This window comes from Clarias gariepinus, chromosome 9 (genome assembly GCF_024256425.1).
Source record: "Clarias gariepinus isolate MV-2021 ecotype Netherlands chromosome 9, CGAR_prim_01v2, whole genome shotgun sequence".
NCBI classification, from domain to species: Eukaryota; Metazoa; Chordata; class Actinopteri; order Siluriformes; family Clariidae; genus Clarias; species Clarias gariepinus.
Window position 1 is genome coordinate 28,860,310 of NC_071108.1, and position 20,906 is coordinate 28,881,215.

At 37.4% G+C, this 20,906-nt stretch overlaps 1 protein-coding gene across 6 annotated transcripts in view; it reads right to left on the reverse strand.

The window, feature by feature from the left end:
- The window catches only part of iqsec2b (IQ motif and Sec7 domain ArfGEF 2b), a 74,052-nt gene that overhangs the window by 14,550 nt on the left and 38,596 nt on the right, over nt 1-20,906 (reverse strand). Inside the window, exon 2 of one of the 6 annotated variants that reach the window (XM_053503691.1) lies at nt 14,474-14,641. The exons of the other annotated variants lie outside the window; for them this stretch is intronic. Coding sequence (XP_053359666.1) covers nt 14,474-14,641 — 168 coding nt within the window. The remainder of the gene's footprint in view (nt 1-14,473; nt 14,642-20,906) is intronic. 6 annotated transcript variants of the gene reach the window in all.

Sequence of the window (20,906 nt, forward strand, 5' to 3'; positions counted from 1 at the left end):
GTATGTAGACCCGTGTACGATCCAGTCTTTTTACAGAGGAAACTTTTATCAGCATACAAAGTAGATCAAGTATTTGAAAATAGAAGAAAGAGTTATTACAGGAAGTTATTGGGATATTTGGAGCTGTGACTACAATATGTAATAAACTTATAATCATTCTGTGATGGTTTTTTTTCTGCCCTTTTTCTGTTTGCCTTTTCTGTGTTTACATGTCCTGAGTCCGTGTGGCTTCCTGTGTTTGTGAGGTGTTAACGGACAAGAGAGCGAGAGAGAGAGAGAGAGCGGCTGGCAGGAAGAGTGACTGGCTGTTCCAGCCGTGGCCGCCTGGCTGAAATTTAACATGTACTGTGTAAATATAAATATAAATTTCCATCGGTGGTGAACGGTTGATCATTTCATTTTAGCGTGCTGCATACAATGCAGGGAGGAATTCAACTAATTTTTGGAGAACATGTTTAACAAGCTAAGCCTGTTAAATAATATTTGTTCCTGAAGTTACACAAATCATTTTAATAGAACACAAACAAAACACTAATAGAGCTCTGCTGTTTCCTCGAGACCAAATGGGGCTCTGGAAATTAAAAATAAAACGGGGCCTTCGCCTTTACCAAGGATTTATGTTTTTTACTTCTGTGCTTTCAACACCAACTCTGTCTCTCTTTCTCGCCGGCGTCTTACAGTAGGTTAACTGAGGCTGGGTCTGTTTGTCTTTGGCCCTGATACCTTTACCGGTGCTACCTAAATGTTTAAACGAAGCGCATGTCCGCATTCATCGCCATTACAGCAGTGTCGCCTAGCAACCACGCGTCTAGGTAACCGCGCATCTGCCTGTTCAGAACAGTTTAAAAGTTTACTTGCAGTTCTGCCTCTCCTTTATACTTTTAGATTCGTTATTATATAGTGGAACCTTGACATACGAATGTCCTCCCTTACAAATGTTCGCCTTAAGAATTTAAATTTCGCAAGAAACTTACATCGGCATACGAAGCATTTTCAGCATACAAGCGAACGAATCAAAGTTGCGTGTACATTCGGGAGCTGTTCTAAAACACTTCGTGGAAAAAGTTTTCTTCAGTGGAAAGCCAAACAAAGCGAGTTTAATAATTTAAAGATTCTTTTTTGTCAGTTTTTAAATAGTCAACCCACAATACCATTGCATGCGTTCAAAAGCTACGTGATTTTTTTGCTTTTTTTTTTTTTGTATGTTGGTAATATGTTTTTCGTGGCTGGAACGAGATATCTGCATTCACATTATTTTTTAGGGGAAAAATCGTATCCCAAGATGAATTTTCGCCTCCAGGATGAATTAAATTCGTATCCTGAGGTTCCGTGTATTCGGAAAAATATATAACATACATTTCACTTTGCACACACTGTGTAATTTATATATTTCATATATTCATATTTTTATTATATTTTATTATTTTTTGGTAAATCTGCAAATTTGTACATTGAATCACAATTCTTTTTTATTTTACATTCTTATTTATTTATTTTTTTGAATTGGAAAGTCTATCTGTAGTTTAATTGTATTCTTCTAGTGCAATTTTCCTTTTATTGCAGTAACATCCTTCTATCTACCTTTTCTATTCACTCTTTACTTTCGAGGTCATAGACAGTCATGAAAGCATTTCACTGCATATCATACTGTGTATGGTTGTGTACATGACAAATAAAATTTTAATTTGAACTGTCTCCACTAAAGGAAAAAATATTATACTGTAATTAACATGACCTGTATTGAAATCATCAATGACATTCAATATTTATTTTGTACAATGATGTTATTACATTTTGTTAATTGGTTTTTGAACTTTTAGGATTTTGGTTAACAGTTTCCCACATTACCCATTGCTCAACTACCTGCTGATACTGGTTTAGTGGGATTTACAGTACTAATACTTTTCTACCTAAAGAGAGCAATGCAGTATTGCATTCATTCTTTACCTGACCCTGACTTCCTCATTGGTAAACTCAAACTGATCAGTTCCCAAAGCTTCAAATGTGATTTTAATATATATAGCTAACACATTGGGGAGCCTCTGATGTTCCTAACCACAGCTGCATTGCTTTCAGAAACTCAAGGAACTCAAGAAATACAATATGTGACCATTTCGACCTTGTGGGGGTGTTTAAAGGAATTACAAAAACAAAAAAAGCAAAAAAAGATTCCTTTTGGTTGCTGCAGGGCTGAGGATAGATATAAGTATAGGCGTAGATTTATTGAGCCACATTAATACACAAATCAGTAGAAATTCTTCGAAAAGATTAGATGCTTGTAGGTGTGTGTGTGTGTGTGTGTGTGTGTGTCCACGACATATTTTATCTTTACCGTTACCTGTTTTAGTCCTCTGCTCCTACCACACACACTCTCTGACCACCCCCACACACACACATACACACACACAGAAAAGGAGGAATCTGAGTTGCTTAGAGACAGTTGCTGTGCGACCAGTGTGGGAGGATAGACAGTCCTTCGAGAAAGAAAAAGGATGGAGTTGCTATGGTTACTAGGGTTTTGTACAGAGTGTATTCCGAGTTGTGAAAATGATTTACAGTGTTACATTTGGCAGCAGACTACTAATATAACAAATATTACAGTTGCACACTCAAGTCGCAACGAGAGCCATGCACCACCATGATTTCTGTGGTGTAATTGTAAGAACAATAAACAAGTATAAACAAAACAGCATTCAAAACAGCATGATGCTGCATTATGTAATAGCTCTGCGTATTACCCATGCCGTAGTTCTGGAGCTGTAAATTGAATCCCATATAAATATCTTACATAAAATATGCTTTTTGGATAAAAGAAAAAAAAAAGTGTCTAAAATTAAACCTCTTCCTTTCCTAAACAAAAGTGCTAAGAGGATTTAGAGGCAAAGCAGATGTTTTGGGGTACTGTAGGAGGAATACTGCCTTCAGACTAAAGAAAAATCGACCCAAACCAATTCTCAGAACTGATTAAACTGTCTGTAGCTGTGACTCGAGAACGCCACATTCTTCTGGCTGGACTCCATGAAAGACTTTATAAAGCCTCAGGCTACACTGCATAATGGATGACAGAACAATTACCAGAGAACAGGTAAAGAAAGGCCTGTTTTGTCCTATTATTTGAAGATACTGTACCAATATTAGATTAAAAAAAATGGAATATTGATTAAAATCAGAAATATAAAATATGTGAGAATACAAATGATTGAATGATACCATAGCCATACTCGTACACACAAGGTTTATTCAAGTCAAATCTGGCCTTGTGATGAAATTTCTTCTAAATGAAGCCATAAAACCATTTGACAAAAGACCTACAAGCACAATACAATGATGAGACTATTAGTCTAAACATTTTAAAAACAATCTAAACTGGCGAGTGTGCAGTTGAAAGAAGTAGATCCTATTTGAGGTGGCTCAGAACCGACTGCAGTCGTTCCCGTTAACGTGGAACACCTTATACTTGAAAATCGATGGATACTTTCTGGTTGCATTCTGTCTACAGGAACTGTACACACAATAATTCACCAACACCATTTGCATGTTACAGGAACTCGTACAGTCTTAACCTTGCTCCAAGCCATTTCCATATGTTTGGAGCATTGATGGAGTTCCTGGGAGGCCTGCAGTCCACATGATAAGCAGGCAGTCTGATCATAGCTCTGGCAAACTGAGAAAACTTTCTACCTTGATAGTATCCAAGTACTGGTGAAACACTGGGATACATGCATTAGTGGAGCAGGGGGTTATATAGAAAAATAAAGTACTGTTTTCTGTTATTCTGCACAATTAGAAGTCTTGCATTGACTTGAACGCGGCTCATGCTTCCTTATAAGACGGCTAAACTAGTCAACAACACGGCGTCTATCTTTATAACCAAAGATGTTCATGTATTTTTGTTTCAAATGTTGGTGACGCTACATTGTGTTTTGCCAGGATTGTACACAGACTTCTATGTTCCGTGCGACCTTGGGAAATCATTTGCAAACAGATGACAGATAAGCAAAAGCACAAGTATGAACTAAAGAGTTTATTTTAAGATCATTGATTCGATCCATTTCCTGTTTGTAAACATGTTTATGCCTGCAAACGGCAACCATTTCTACAAACTCTTTTTCAGCCTGTTTTTTAAAATGTACTGGTCACAAAACAAGTAACAGTTATACTGTATTTAAAGAATTTTTTTGGTTGATTATGATTTTTCACAATGTTTACCACCTAAATACTTCAGGCAGGCTGCACTTTATTTTTTTTGCAGAAGTAAGCAAGGTTAAAGAACACTTGTAGAGAGGCCTTGGATCACTCATCCATGCAGAACTCTTTTATATCCTTGGCCTTTTCACTGCCCTCTTCACTTCACAATGCAGCTGCTTACCAGGAATGAAAAACCTTGATTTTGCGTCCATTTATCTATTTCGGTGTCAATTTGGATATACAATTTCTAGCCATTTTAATAGGGACACCTGCAGCTCGACTTATTGTTGAGAAAATATGAGTATAACATATGAGTGCAGCGCAATGCAAACACTTATGCACACAAACAAGGCTTCAGTTAACGTTCACATCAAACACCATAATGAGGAAGAAATGATATCTCAGTGACTTTGACTGTGCTGTGTTTGTTGGGGCCAAACACCTGTAAGGTAAAAAATGGTCATTAGACTGTCAATCTGTTGCTCTTTTTTCAGGCTCTGTCTGAGACAGCCTTACAAATCTCTTCTGAAATAGGTTAGACCTACATGTAATTTATAAGCTAGTCTCACATTAAAAACAGATGTTCAGTATTATAAAAGTTCCCTATTTTACTTTCACTTTTATCACTTGCCATCAGGAATGTTGAGTTTTGTTAAGGAATCTTGTTATGACCTGTTTAACAAGTCCTATGAAAAAGGTGCTCCTAAATGTTGAATGTACACTAATCATGAATTTACCTTATGTAGAATTTGTTTTTAATTTAACAATAATAAAAATCACCAAAATAACTACAGATTTACATCAACCGCACAGATCAAAGCTATGACTGTGTAGGCAATCTGCAAGGCAAATGACACAAAAAAATGCAAGACCGCAAGTTCACAGACAGACATAACAAGCTTTCGGATGACGTGTCATCACAGTTTTTTTTTGCCTCTCCTGCCAAGTTATGCAAGAGCAAGCAAGGCGGCTAAAATTAGCCAGTTTTTTAACGAATGCTTCACATGGCGCTGAGCTGTTGCAATGGGAACAGGCTGTATATGTCCAAACACCAGGCCATCCATATAGAGGGTGGACTTCAGTAAGAAATGAAAGTGGAAGGCCAACATGGGGATTAAAAAGAAACAAAGGCAAACTGGGGAGGATATCAGGTTTCATTATACTTGACACCTCATATAGAGGAAAATATGCTAAGGTAATACAAAGAACACACAAAAACAGTTTGTATATGAATACATTTTGACAGAGACAAAGATGCATATGAAGATTCAGTAGAAACAGAATTATATTTGAGCGTAAGGACGGAGGGTGTAAAATATTTTTTCTGACAGTGTCAATAAATCCTTTTAAACAAAGGAAATAGGATATTCATGCTTGGATGCTATAATGTATATAGTAAAACTTCACTACATTTATTACCAGAAGTCAAATGCTCAAATCTGACTGTTTCCGTGTTATAAAAGCACACGCACGTGAACGATAGGTTAATAGTGCTGCTCTGCTGTAATATGTTATTGTTTCTATAGCAACAGCTCATACACTGGCACTCCACATAATCTAAGACTAGTAATAAATATATTTACAAAACATGTTGTTTATACCACTTAACCTGTATACAGGGTCGCTGGGGGCTTTGGGCACAAGGCAGGGTAAACCCTGGACAGGGTGCCAATCCATCGCAGGGAAATTGCACGCACACAAGCCAATTAACGTAATCTGCATGTTTTTGGACTGTGGGAGGAAACTGATATATCCAAATATCAAATATCCAAATATCAAACCCCACATGGTCTGTTTTCTTTTGTTTGTTTGTTTTTTGAAAGAGAGAGAAAGAGACAGCCCGGGTAAAGGAATGACAAGTTTACTTATAATTTAAGTGAGAACAGAAACTAACTTTTCTTTTTGACATTCCACAGCATTTATAGACTGTTAAAATGTGCAGCACTTTATTACAGTACATTAATAAATGAAACACTGTAATAAATGGCAAATTACAATACACACAGTTAATGCCCTTCAGGGGTAGTGGCACCCTGCTGGCACGCTCTGCCAAATCATAATTGCGCTCACGGTTTGTCGTACGACATTCCTTGCATAACAACACGTCCAGAAGTATTGGCACCCTTCAGGACAATTAGGTAGAATATTCTGTAAAAGTCGGATAATAAGCAACATAAGTGACTTTCTTCACTCTAAACTATTGCAGTCATAGTTTCTGTGCAAACACTGGTTTATACACTTTGGCACCCTATATATTATTTGATGTCTGACCTGAAGATAATACCACCAACAAGTGTCTTCCTTAATTGCCTAAAGAACCAGGAGACATTTCTAGAGATTTGTCTAAGTGCAAACATCTGCCAAAAGAAAACACTCATCTCACTTACTCACTCATCATCTATACTGCTTTATCCTGTATTCAGGGTCGCGGGGAGCCTGGAGCCTATCCCAGGAAACTTGGGGCATGAGGAGGGGTACACCCTGGACAGGGTGCCAATCCAATGCAGGGCACACACATACACACACTATGGGCAAAATTGGGAATACCAATTAGTCTAACCATGTCTTTAGACTGTGGGAGGAAACCAGAGTACCCAAAGGAAACTCACCAAGCACAGGGAGAACAAGCAAACTCAAATGCACGCAGGGACGGGAATTGAACCCAGGCCCTGGAGGTGCAAGGCGACAGGTGCAAAGCTAAATGGCTGAGGCTGACTACACTGTATAAACAAGTGAACAAGGATATAAAAACAAACATTACATTAAAGACTTTATTATCGAGGTTTTAAAGTCCTTTACACCTTTGGTCTTTGAGCTACCGTCGTGATTTTCATGTTGTCACATGTTTACCACAAGAATCCATTTAAATATGAATATGGAGTGAGAAGGCCATGGCAAAACATGGATTTTTATCATGGTGTGGTTTTGACACGCCATGCTGACCTGGATTATTGATATTGGAGTCATTGTGCTGTTGAATAATTAATCTGTAGGCAATAATTAATCTACAATCAAGTCTTGAGATGAGTTATTGATAAAAACTTTATGATACCAACAGTGAACCCTCAGAAGAGCTCCTGTATAACCATTCACAAAGTATGAGAGTTTAACACTATAATTTAGGTAAATATCAGGGGAAACATTATGCCCAGTATTGTGTAGGTTCTGACTCCTCGGGGCATGACTCCACAAGACCTCTGGGGGGGGGGGGGCGGAGGTGCTGTGCTGTCTGGCACCAGGAAGTTGGCAGCGTATCCTTTGGGTGCTGTGGGCTTGTTTGTCCAGTGCATCACATGGTTGCTCCATTAGATTGTTTGGAGTTTGGAGGCTGAGGTGGACTTGGGCTCTTTGCCTGCTGGACCCCCGTGTTTTGATTATGGCCAGCATTGACTTTTTTGTTAAGTGCTGCTTTGGCTTTTCACGGGTAAGCCTTGGGTGCCATGACATGAGTTAATGTTATATGGAGTTGACGTTATGGCTGAAACAACAGTCAAAGACAATAAGTTTATAGACTTTATCCCTCAATTATCTATACCACTTGTCCTGTGTTAGGTCACGGGTGGTCTGGTGCCTAACACAAGGGCACAAGACAGGGGACACCTTGAATGGGTAGCAAACCCACCCACAGCAAAAAGCACAAATTCTCAAAAACTGCAGGTGATTTGGAAATACCACTATATTGCATGTCTTTGGGAGGCAAGCACAGGGAGAATACTTAAACTCCATGCACACAGGGTGGGAATCGAAACACCAACTAAGGAGGTGCAAAGTGACAGTGCTGCTGGTAAATTAGCAATTGCAATGTAGCAATCACAATCTTAATCATTATGCCACATATTCTATATATTATTTAAAAGAAAATCCTATTCAAAATTGTAAAATTGTAAATTCCTTTAAACGATTATTTGAATAACTTGTTTCACATATAATTGATAGAATTTAATTTTACCTTCAACCTTTTTTTTTTAGACAGGACAGTTTAGTGGTACCTCAAAGCGAGGTACATTATTCTGCATATTTCATACCTTAAGTTTGGTGACACGCGTCAGTCAGTGCCTTATGCGCAAAAACATTTAAACACACACACTTAAAATACAAAAGCTACACCCACTGATTATCACATTCTTTTCTTCACTCCACTACTTTAATACATTCTTTACTGCTGTCTCAAGCACAGACTACAGCTGACGTCGGTCAAGGGTTTGGTCTTTGCGTTTATATAATGGAGTATGTACACCCACACACACGCAAACACACTGATAAGGAAGTAGTATTTAAATAAAATGATAACTTTTATATCTTTTACCAGTGAAAAAAGTACTCCTTCACATGACAGTATATAAAACTTATTTTTATGAGCTGAAACTTTGTACCCATGCAGATGCTGCCACAGATACTAGTTGCACTTTCATAAACAAATTCCTTAAACAAAAGGTCTGCATTCAAAGGAGATAAACATCAGTGATTGTCTTCCTGGGGTACCAGCGAAGAAGTTTAAATGAACGCAGTAGGACTGGCAAAAGTAAAACACTTACCATCATGTTGAGTTAACAAGAGTCTCCATTCAGATCAGTCCAGTGTGTTACTCTGCACACTTACGTACTCGCACACCTTATACACACACATTTATTCAAAACTCAGCTGAATGTTTCAGATTCCTCAGATGGTATTTTCAGAACAATCCGAACAAAAGTGACACACCCCATGAAGTGATATAGTGAAAGATAGAGAGAAGGACAGAGCGACAGAAAGACAAGTGAAAAGTGTTTTTTCTTTTCCTGAGTTCATGCTGGAATAGTGGGTGTGTGTGTGTCAAGAGGTGGAGCTAAATACACACACTTCAGTTCAGACACTTGCATTAAAAAGAGTTTGTCAGTGACAGGTACAGGTATTAATTACATGCTCTTCGTCATTATAGAGTATGTGTGTGTGTCTGGGGGAGTGAGTAAGAGAGAGACAGACATGGAAACAAAGGTTATTATCTAAAGGCTTTACTTTACCACTGTAGTTTGCAGGGTTTTTTTGTATGTTAGATAAGACAGTAAGCTGAATCTTATATTTTTAAACCAAAACCATTTCGGAAACCAATATGTGCTTCTCTTGCTGGTATAATTCACCCAAAAATTGGCAGCAGTGCAGTGCATACAATCACACAGGCACGGGATAAAAGCTTTAGTTAATATTCACAGCAAACTTTTAAGCGCTGGGAAAAATGTAAACCCAGTGACTTTGACTTTGTTGCTGTCAGACAGGGAGGGCTAAGCATTTTAAAAACTTCTAATCTTCTGAGACTTTTACACCACAGAGAGTAGTGTAAAAAAAAACATCTAGTGAGTTGATGTTCTGGTTAGCTGATGTTTTTTTTTCTTTCTGTGGGACGCATTAAAGAATACACAAATAAAATAAAACTAAATTAGGTTGACCTTCATAAATCACAGAAATTGTTTTGATATTAAATATTTCAAAATAAAAGCGTATACACTACTGCTCAAAAGTTTGGGATGACTTTCTAACTCGTTCCTGATTTTTATTTCTTTTCATATTGTAAAGCAATGCTGAAAGCGTCCAAAATATGCAATAATCTTGGTTGATATTGTATCCGCTACTTATACTCCTTCATAATCTGAGGTGCTGTTTGTTAATTGGTGATTTTTGAGGCTGGGTAACTCTAAATGAACTTCTCTGCAGCAGAGGTAAGTTTTGGTCTTGCTTTCCTGGAAAGGTCTTCATGAGAGCCAGTTCCATCATGGTGATTGATAGGTTTTGCAAATGCACTTGACAATACGGTTCTTGCCAGAACTATTCCAGAAAGTTTTAAAATAACAACTGTTGAAGTTACATGATTACCTAATTCCATGTGTTTTTTGCAATCTCCAGTATTGTTGTAGAATGTAGAAAATAAATAACTAAACAAAAGCTTAGAAATTTGCAAGTCATTCCAAACTTTTAAGTGGTAGTGTACATCCACTGCTAGAGCGAAAAGGAAAGAGTATTTAATATGTTAAAAGACTAAAATTTGGTCACAAAGAAAAAAAAAAAAAAAAACTATATATATATATATATATATATATATATGTGTGTGTGTGTGTGTATATATATATATATATATATATATACACACACACACACACACACACAACTGACCACCAAACTATTTTAAACGTGTACCAAAGCAAAGCCGTTTTGGACTTCACTAGATTCTGGAACCTGATTTTATGGACAGATGAGACAAAAATAAGCTTTGAAATAACAAATGCATCTACAGTTCACTAAGTTACAGAACATTTAGTACCCATGCGGTGCCAAGCATTTAAGCACAGGCTGAAGTTCAGGTTAAGTATTTTGTCAGTTAGTCGTTACCTCCAGCAAAGATTAATTTTGCCGCTTTTCCTGTCAAGCAATATTAAGGAGCATGTTCATAAATGGACCAGGATAAATTCAGTACAAGTTCAAATGATAAATCCTTTCGATTATACATAAGATTCAGGCAACAAAATGTAAACAATCCATCCATACAATTAAGGTGGTGCAGATCGTTTCTTGTATAGCTTGTGTAACAAATTACAATACTTTTTTGTCTGACATAGTAATACATGGTTTGCCAAACAGCACAGAATTACACTTCCTTGATTTATGAACGGCATTAAAATCATTGAAACGAATAGCATTAGATTGTGAGTTATTACTTAACATACACAAAGATCTAATCTGGAAAGTCACGAAAACCATGTGCATGTAAACTGATCCAGCCATGAAATGTGTAACATAAAACACAATGACTTTTCATTTTAGACAAAACATGTTTAGTTTCTATGAACTTACAAGAAAAGTAAAGTAGTTCTTTCAATCTGTTAACTAGAGCTTAACTTTGATATTAGTCAACACGAATAAATATTTTTATTGTCATGTCAATCCTGCTTTGTTGCCTAAAATAAAAACCCAGTCAACCAGTCTGAATCTCTCCCGAAGTCTGACACTGTTGATGCAAGACCATGTTCGAGCATTGCTCACCCTTAATGATCATGACTGGAAAGCTAGGAATAGATCAGAATCTCCAGGGTGATATGAATCCACAGATGCGCATTCTCTCTTCAGCAGTGTCACTTAGCGGAACGCGGTACAGTCAGAGAAAGCTTCTCTTCTCAGCAGGTCCATGAATGTCAATTCAGTGCAGTGATGAAACAGAGACAAAAATTCCTGTCATGTTGCATCCTTAATGAAGTTTACAAAGAAGAGGGACAGCTGCATACAGAGCCGGTGCAACAGAACATATGCAAAGAGTCAATGTCCAACTCATCTTCCTCCTCTCTGCTCACCAAGGTGAAAAGATCAGCAAGTGAGACAGAGAGAACATTCATATCATGTGAAAAAAAGGAAAACATTAATATCATGAGGAGAAATAATGACAAGAACAACACAACACAGAAAAACAGACAATGAATTCAACACCAGTTTTTACATAAAATGGAAAAATTCATAGAAAAACAAACTTGGTGTGGAAAATGGCCACTAGATGTCAGACTTGAAGCATTACAATACCTCTGGGGTCAATGCAGATTTTATCAGTGTACCTGCTGAACTACTGAAACCAGCTGGTTACATCCAGTGTGAGTGAGTTCTAGGCCATAATAAGAATCTAAGACTGAAAATAAACATGATGGTTTTAACAAACCAAAACCAAAAATGATTTTCTGTAAGGAGAAGTTTATTTAAGAAAAAGCCTCCAGTGTTAGGATCGTGTAACTGTTTGTAGCTGCTATGAAGTAAATGAGAGAGAAATTGTTTTTTTATGTCTCATCACCATACTGTGTATTGTCCTCTGTTAATGAAATATTTTTTTCACAGCTTTATTCACAACAAATTTTATATTCTATATAAATTCTAAGTCCTGACTTGAACACGCTGCGTTTAATATATTATATTATATTATATTATATTATATTATATTATACATTATGTTATGTTATGGTTAGAGACGGGAATTACCAGAGACCTCCCGAAACCATATTATCACGATACTATCGCAATATGATTTGATTTCTACTGCGATTCTGGTAGTATCCCAATTTTATAAATATCCCGATTCAGTATTAAATTATAAAGTATAAAACTTAGCAAATAATTTGTTCCTACCACACAGAATTTTTATAATTTTTTTTATTATAATAAACTATTAAATCCACACAGTGTGAATAGCGTGCACCACCTGCAGGATCATAGTGGAACAGCAAAAAAGATTTCCACCTCAAATGCAACATATATATATATATATATATATATATATATATATTTCTTTATTATATTAATTATAAATATTTTTTTAAATCGATACGTAAATAGCCACATAAAAGAATTGTGAAATGTTGCCTATTCTATTCTATCCTGAACTATTAGAAGGGTTAACGAGGACACATACTTTTACACTCGCTTGCTCCCTGCTCACAGAGACTTTCATGAGATTATATTGTAAAGGGTCCAGCAAATAAGACAGCTTTTTCCTCTTTTTCTCCGCCTGGATTGTGCTAATGTCTAGTTCTATTCTGGTGTGTATTTTTAAGCCGGACACATCATGTCAGTAAGCAGGTAAAGAGCATAATGGTAATGTTATCAGCGACTTATTTATTTATTGTATTTATTTATTTATTTATCTTTACTGTCCCACAAATCATGCTGGTGTATGTTAGAAGAAGGTGGCTCGAGAAAGAACAAAGGTGGAGATATAAGAAAGCATAAATCTGCAATCAGAAATGATTACTGGTAATCAGGAAGTGCTCGCAGTCTCCCCGTCTCACACATTTTCTGCACATGATTGATTCGCTGACGTTCCTGCAATGCTCTTCTGCCTCTTACAGATTTCATATAGTGTCTGAAAGATGAATATATTACTACGCTTCATCTCACTCTGACGCAGCAGTCCTCTTCTTCATACTGTACACAGCTGAAGTAGACGAGTTCCTGTCTCCTCTAAAGCGTCACTCTCACACGTAAAGAGGAATGAAAAGTGAAATAAAGGAATGATGAGAAACGGACAATGACTTAAGGAGAGATGAATCAATGGTTTGTGTATTAAAAATGTTAAGGCAATACTGCAGTGGAAGTGGAATTAGGATTGGTGTGAAATGAAGGAAGGAACTTCCTGTACAAAAAAAACAAAACAGCACTGGAGTAGGGTAAAAGGAGATAGGATAGGGCTGACAGGGAAACCGAAAAAGCATGGGGAGCAGTATTTGACTAAGATACGCTATACTGTCAAAATTATTTGCTCGCCTGCCTTTACATGCATATGAACTTGAGTAACATCCAATTTTAAATTCATAAGGTTTAATATGATGTTGGCCCCGCCCCCTTTGCAGCTGTAGCAGCTTGACCTCTTCTGAAAAGGCTTTCCACAAGGTTTAGGGACGTGCTTATATTCATTCTTTACCATTCTTCCAGAAGTGCAGGTCAGACACTGATGTCGGACCAGACACTGATGTCGGACCAGAAGGCCTGGCTCGCAGTCTCCGCTCTAATTCATCCCAAAGGTGTTTTATCAGGTTGAGATCAGGACTTTGTGCAGATCAGTCAAACCACAACTCCATGTCTTTATGGACCTTGCTTTGTGCACTGGTGCACAGTCATGTTCGAACTGGTGTGGGGTTTGTTTCTCAGGAGTTGGGCTGGTCTCCTTACCTCCAACGCTTCAGCTTCATGCTCCCAACTTTGTGGGAACAGTCTGGGGACAGCCACTTCCTGTTCCAACATGACTGTGCACCAGTGAACAAAGCAAGGTCCATAGAGACATGGATGAGCGAGTTTGGTGTAGAAGAGCTTGACAAGGCCACCTTGTCCAACTTCAGTGTCTGACCTGATAAATGCGCTTAAAAATTCCCATCTATTTCTTTTGTTACAGGAACTAGGAACTTTAGATGTGTTTCTACCAGAGGATATTCTGGAATTTTATGACTCCTTGCAGCAGAACTAATGTGATTTCTAATATGATAATTTTTTTCTTTCTCTCTGCAAACCAGGAACTCTTAGCATGGAGTGTGCACTTTGCACATTTTTTACAGAGTGACTTAACTCAGGTGATGAATCAGAATAAATGAAAGCAGCCATGGAATTTTTTTTTTGCCTTTTACATTCTTTATACGTATGTACAGTAGAAATGCAGGAAGTATGAAGAACCTCAAAACACGCAGTACTAATGAGACCACATTACCTTTATATTCGTTGTGTTAAACACATATATGGAAGCACACGTACAGACTGTAAGTGATGCAGGGTGAAAGTGATTTGCCCTTACCTTGCTGTGACATTGATGAGAGAGGCAGCAGGAGAAGGCTCGAGCTTACTTGGCCTCGAGGTGCAGCAGAACTGATGATGACTGAAGCTATGAGCGCTCGGATGGTTGTTGCCGAACGAGGCATGAGAGCGATGAGTGATGGTGGAGAGACTAGAAAATGAGTGCAGTCTGACAAAGACAGGGAGAGTGACGGGAGACAGGCGGAGAAAGTGAGGGACAGAAATGGACAGAGAGATCAAATTAAAGTCCAGACAGCAAAAACAAACAGATGACAAATCAACATAAGTTTGTCACAGAAATGATGGAACATGGCTCACAGTAAGTTACTAAATTTTTAAAAAGACACACTCGACACATTCTCAAAAAAATAAGAAAAGAAAAAAAGCTCACAGCTTAAAATCTAACCAAAACAGATGTGGGTGTGGAATAACACGAGATAGCAACGCTGATTTGTTTGTGACGATATGAAGGACGTACTGGATCAGTGCAGTGAAAAGCTGTAATGCTGGTGTACTGTAGTGTTTTGCACAAAGGTAAATTAGGGCTGTCACGGTCAGCAGATTGAACTGGCTAACTTTGTAAGTAGTAAGTAAAAGATAAATATACAAGTCTTGTGACATGTGTGTGAGAAGGTTTCACTTACAATGTGAAGGGAAACAAACGTGTAGAGACGGCCTTTATGGCATTATGATTGTTATGTGTCCATTAACAAAAAAAAAAAAAAAAAATTCTTAGAGCACAGATTCATCAGTGATTTTTTTTTTTCATCTGTAAGAGTATTTTTTTTAAACTGAAGGCTAATGGAATCTCTGAATTAGTCTCTAATTAGTTAATTAGTATTCCTATTTATATGTATTTAAAAAACAAACATTTTTTAAATACGATATCACTGTCTGATAGCGTAGTTTGTAAGTCATGGTAAGTTGTAAGCTCCTATATAATAATAATAATAATTATTATTATAATAATAAAAACGTGAGACACACACGGCGCTGCAGACACGTGAGGTGTTTCGAATATTCGGACAGATTGACCCAAAGGGAAAAACACCAGGCAGTTATGCCTGTAAAAATGTTTTTATTCTTGAATTATGTAACAACTTATGTGGCTCAGTCTTCGTGTTCTCTGTCCATCTACATATTTTTGGCAGATGAATAATTTTGTTTTATAAGCATAGGTTTCCAAGTGCACACACTCCCAAACAAACCAAACAACAAAGCGGAGTTTTACTCTGATTAAGACTACAAAAATGAAATGGGTGTGAAAGCACCATAAATCCAAAACCTTGAGATTGTGTGATTGCTTGATGAGAACTTGAGATTGCGTGATTACAGATATGACTGACAGTGAAATACCTACTTAATATTCTGCTGTACTGGTCTATTGTAATAGAGTGTGAAGAGAGAGAGAGAGAGAGAGAGAGAGAGAAAGCACCTTCCTCAAGCTTACATAAGACTTGTCTGATCTCGGCATATTGCATGTGCTTTTATTACATACTGGGTTTTTGCTCCACATCAAAGCCTGATAACTGCATGGTCCACAACTTCACAGATTTCTCGTAAATTCCTATTCTTTCCCCAAAGATACTCATCTTCCTCTCTGTAATGTTAAGAGAAATATGATTCATTCCATGTGGAAAAGTGTTAGTGCTTTAGCACCGTGAATGGGTTTTGATTCACATTAGCATCTAAATGCTCTGGGCTGCAAAAGCAAGGCCAGCTGCTGTCAAACACACTAATTCAGATCCTCTCATTTTCCCATGGAAACTACATTCTGCGCTTTCTGAAGAAACATGAATCAAGACATAGCAACTACGTACGTCAGGCATGTAAGGGGAAACTTTCATTAGGTTCATGGTCCGTTGTGTCCAAACTGTTGCAAATCTTATCACATGCTGTTATGCAGGAATGTATGCCTCAGCGTCGGCGAGTTAATAAGCATGCAGCGTGTTTATTACAATGCCCAAAGACAGGGCTCAAGCAGGTGTGTGTGCTACATTAAGAAATTTGGTGCATTCGTTTAAAAAATTTCTAAGCGACCAAAAGTATGGCTCCATTTGATCAGCCTTGATGCCAAATACATGTGATCTACTTGAATGTGTGTTGAATAAAGTTAAGAGCAGAAAGTGTTCGACTGCGAGAGGAATGGACTTCATCTCACCATTCAGGTCCACCTAATCTTACAAAACCTTCCTTTCAAAATTTCCAGCACCAGAGTCTTCCTTACAAATACTGCAAAGTGCCCTATAACTAGGGTTTTAACAGGTAACATTTAGTGAAAAAAGATTTGGGCAATTTTTGCAGCGTTCCTTACTAAATGAAAGTGACTTTTTCCATGAATTACTTCAGATATCGTTTAAGTGTAACAATCATTTACTGCTTGAGAAAGCAAGCAAAATCAAAAGCTAAATGTAAATAGTGGTTGAATAGATACAGCAGTTTGATTCTGGCTTTTACATATATTATTTTTAATGATTTTATTACATTAACAGACTTCAAGTTGTGGTTAACAGATTAATTATGTTTTATGTTGTAAAATGGCCAAGTTACCAAAACATAAAACCAAAGTGTTAAAACAGACAAGTTATACTATGATGTCATAAACAGATTAATAATTAATATTTTACTAACTAAATACTTTTTTGCCCCACCGTATGTTATGAAACAGGTTTGATTATTACACTAAATATATTTACTGTAATGTGTCATTAAATGTTCTTTCTGTTAAAAATTGAGTATTATCCAGTAACTGGTTCAAAGTGAAAGTATGGTTCTGTACTGATATCAAAGATTCTTAACTGATATCCACTCCTACAGTTGAAATGTAATACATTCATAAATTTTATACTGATTGTCCTACTGTATACAGAGTTGCAGAGGCACGGGACACGGTACACCCTGGACAATCAGTCACTGTAGAAGAAAACCTGAGTTCCAGGAGGAAACCCACCATGCACACAAACCCTGAAGGTGCGAGGACATACAGTAGTGCTAACCACAACTGCCCTGAAATTTACACATAAGTACACAAATCCATAAAAAAGTGAAGTAAAAGCAAGCCCATAAAGGGCAAAAATTATTCAGAAAATGAAAAAGGACCCAAGGAGTGAGTTCTTTGGCTCCAATAACAAGTTAAGTTTTAATTTTACTTTGTGTGGATTAATCGTTTTAATTAAAACATTTGTGATGTGTTTAGTGATTCTGGTGTTTGTTGTTTTTAAGTTTTGCTGTATCTTCTGTTTTCTTATGAGAACTTGGTTGTCTGCTGCTCTAAAGCCCCCCCCGAGACACTACTGGCCCAGATACAAACTTCAGCGATCTCAAAAATCATAAGGCGTTATAAATGGTCATGGTTGTCTCTTAGCTCCAGAAACTAGCGCTTCCCTGGTGTCACTCACCTGACAAAAAATTATGAAAGACATGATTTAGGTCTGACATATAAATACTTTATTGTAAGACTGCTCTAACTGAGTAAATTCTCTTCAACAGTAATTGTTATCCTGAGGCAGTCACAAATACACCCTGCACCCATGTAAGCTGTATTTTTATATAATCTTTTACCTGATATGTATTCATTAGATCCTCCTGGGGTAGGTTCATGCAAGGTTCACTTCACTGATAGACAGAAAAATGGATGTTTCTCATCCTCTTAAAGAAAACATTTAAAATTGCATGCCAAAATTCAACCTTTTGTTTAAAAGATAGTTGTTTGTCAGTGTCAAGGCCCTCTGAGGTAAATAAAAAAATAATAAAACATTTCGAAACACTCTAAATGAAAACCTCTAGGTGGGTCGGGAGCCCTCTGGCTTTGGTGCATCCTTTGATTGAAACGTTCCCCTTAACTGGATCACATCAGCTCCCTTTTTGTTATCCGCAAAAAAGATCACTGGAGGTTTACAAATTGAAGCAAAACAAATCTGAACAGCCGGCTGCACCTGATAAATTTAATCAGTCCTTACTGTCTGCAGCCACCAGATGGCCTCATAATAAATTCTGGACTGTAACTACTTGTTGTCAGTAATGTTTGAAAGGTAGCGAGGAAAAAAAAAAGAAGTGTGACTGCTCATGTATGTATAAAAAAATAATAATAAAAAAGTGAAGGCACTTCTGTGACAAACTGTACAATTTAATTTACTGTATATTAAACAATGACAGAGCCAACTATGGCCAGAAGTGTGAGACAAATGGTGTATGCTGTCTCGCCCTGTCAATCATAGACACTCGTGGGCGATCTCTGGCGGCTGTGAGCTCATGTGTGCAGAAGAAGGCAGATAGCACTCCTCTGTGTGTTATACTGCCTTGGGACTGTACGCGAATTTGATGGAGACAGATTAGGGTGAAAAAATGACTGTTCAAATGTTTCATGGGGATCATTGTAAAGAGCGAGTTACGAGATAGGAGTTTAATTTCAAGAAGAATCCAAACCGTTTTTGATTTAATATTTAAAAATCTATTTTTTCTTCTTTTCTCTCTATAGTTTCCCCAATTTGTTCTTGCCTTAACTCTACCCCATTACAAGTCATCTACCACCCACAGGGGGTGAAGAGAAACATGCGCTTCCTCAGCCACCACATCTTCCTCATGCTGCGTGGCAGGACAGAGTAACACAATCAAAGGGAAGCGCTGTGTGCCCTCATCTGCACACACGAGCTGGTGTGATTATTATCACTGTGATTTTGAGGAGTGAAAGTATTTCATCCCCCCGAGCCAGACAGCACTGGCACTTTCACTCTCTTTACTTCCCTGATTTGTTTGTCACATGAATTTTGTTAGATGCTATAAAGAATTTGAGACTGGAAAAAAACAAAGTCTGACATGATTTATCATGATTGCAGTTTTTACATCATGAAAACCTGATGCTTTAACAGGAGTGTGTAGGTTTCTGTATCAACTGTGCAGTAACAAATTACACATACTGTACCTCTTACCTAATTCTGATTCAATATCAGTGTGTGGCATTTTGTCCTGCCATGTACAAACCAGGGTGAAGAAAAGAGAAGGAAAAGTGCTATTTAACATATGGTGCATTTACATGCACCATATGAGTTTCTATAAGGGAAATTTTGCTTCCATGCCGGAACAACTCTCTTCCTCCAGTCTTTACTTCTTTTTCACTGGCTGGGTGAATTCTTGTAACCAATCCTAACGCAGAAGGCAGGATTTAATAGAAAAAAAAGAAAACCTAACCTAAACAAAAAGATAGGAGAAAAAAAATGTCCATTTCTGTAAAATTTCTAGTAAAAAGAAATAGAGTCAAAAGGTATATTAAATACTTTGAGTGCGTAAGCAGACATCTTATCACATCAGCGTCCACGTAAACAGTAAAGTTGGAATCTCTAATCGGAAGGAGTGCAATCGAATTGAAGAAATTTTGCCCACGTAAACGTAGCTACAGAGTAAAACTAAAAAGTGTGAATGTTTAAGTTTAATTGGAAAAATTATTTTACAGAACAAATGACTGTAAAATAAAAATTCAAAGCAGATTAATAATGTTATCCATCCATCTAGAGACCGTGGTGGCCAGTGGTGACCATTGTACAGTATTTATTCCCATTTTTACAACCGTGATAGGACCTCTGGTCAACACTCACACGCCTATTCACACACTACGGGCAATTTGGGAACGCTACGTAGCCTAATCTACATGTTTTTAGACTGTAGGAGGAAACTGGAGGACACCCACTATGTACGTGGAGAACATTCAAACTCCATGCACACAAAGACCTGAGGTGGGAATCGAACCCAAAATCGAAGTTAGCAGTGCTAACTTGCAGACTTTTCACACACTTTTTCACACTCATTGTAGAAATATTTTTTCACAAACTGTTTTTTAATAAATCTATTCTCTTGTTATATTTTTTACCTATCCTATTGTATAACTATAGGTATTTTTGTGGCACTTCATTGTACTGGGGAAACATGTTTCTGTGCATATGACAATAATTTTCAATAAAAACATGAAACTTAACCATTAAGCCACCGTGCCGGCATTAATGTTTTATATATATGTGTGTGTATAAAAACATCCAGACCATGAAGAATTAGTGAATCCATAAAAAACTCTTTACCGGCTACAGAGGACGGCACATCAGTGATAATAATGCACATCCATTTTCCACCATTTCTGTGTGCATGCGCGTTACATAACACCACTGTAGTCTTTACACACACACACACAGTATACTGTACTTTTCCTAAAAGCAGAAATCAATGCTGAGTTCTAATCTAACATCTAAGAGAGCCCAACCTAACATCCCATTTCTGTGCTGCAGCGAGACCTCGCATTATTATTGACAGCCTGATAAAATGCCATATTATCTCTGTCTCTCCAAAGATATTTGCAATAAAGGCAAGTGTGTGTGGAGGAAGAGCAAGTCACCATGCGAGCTTCCCACTGCGGATAGTTATGTTACACTAACAAATGCGGAAGGCTC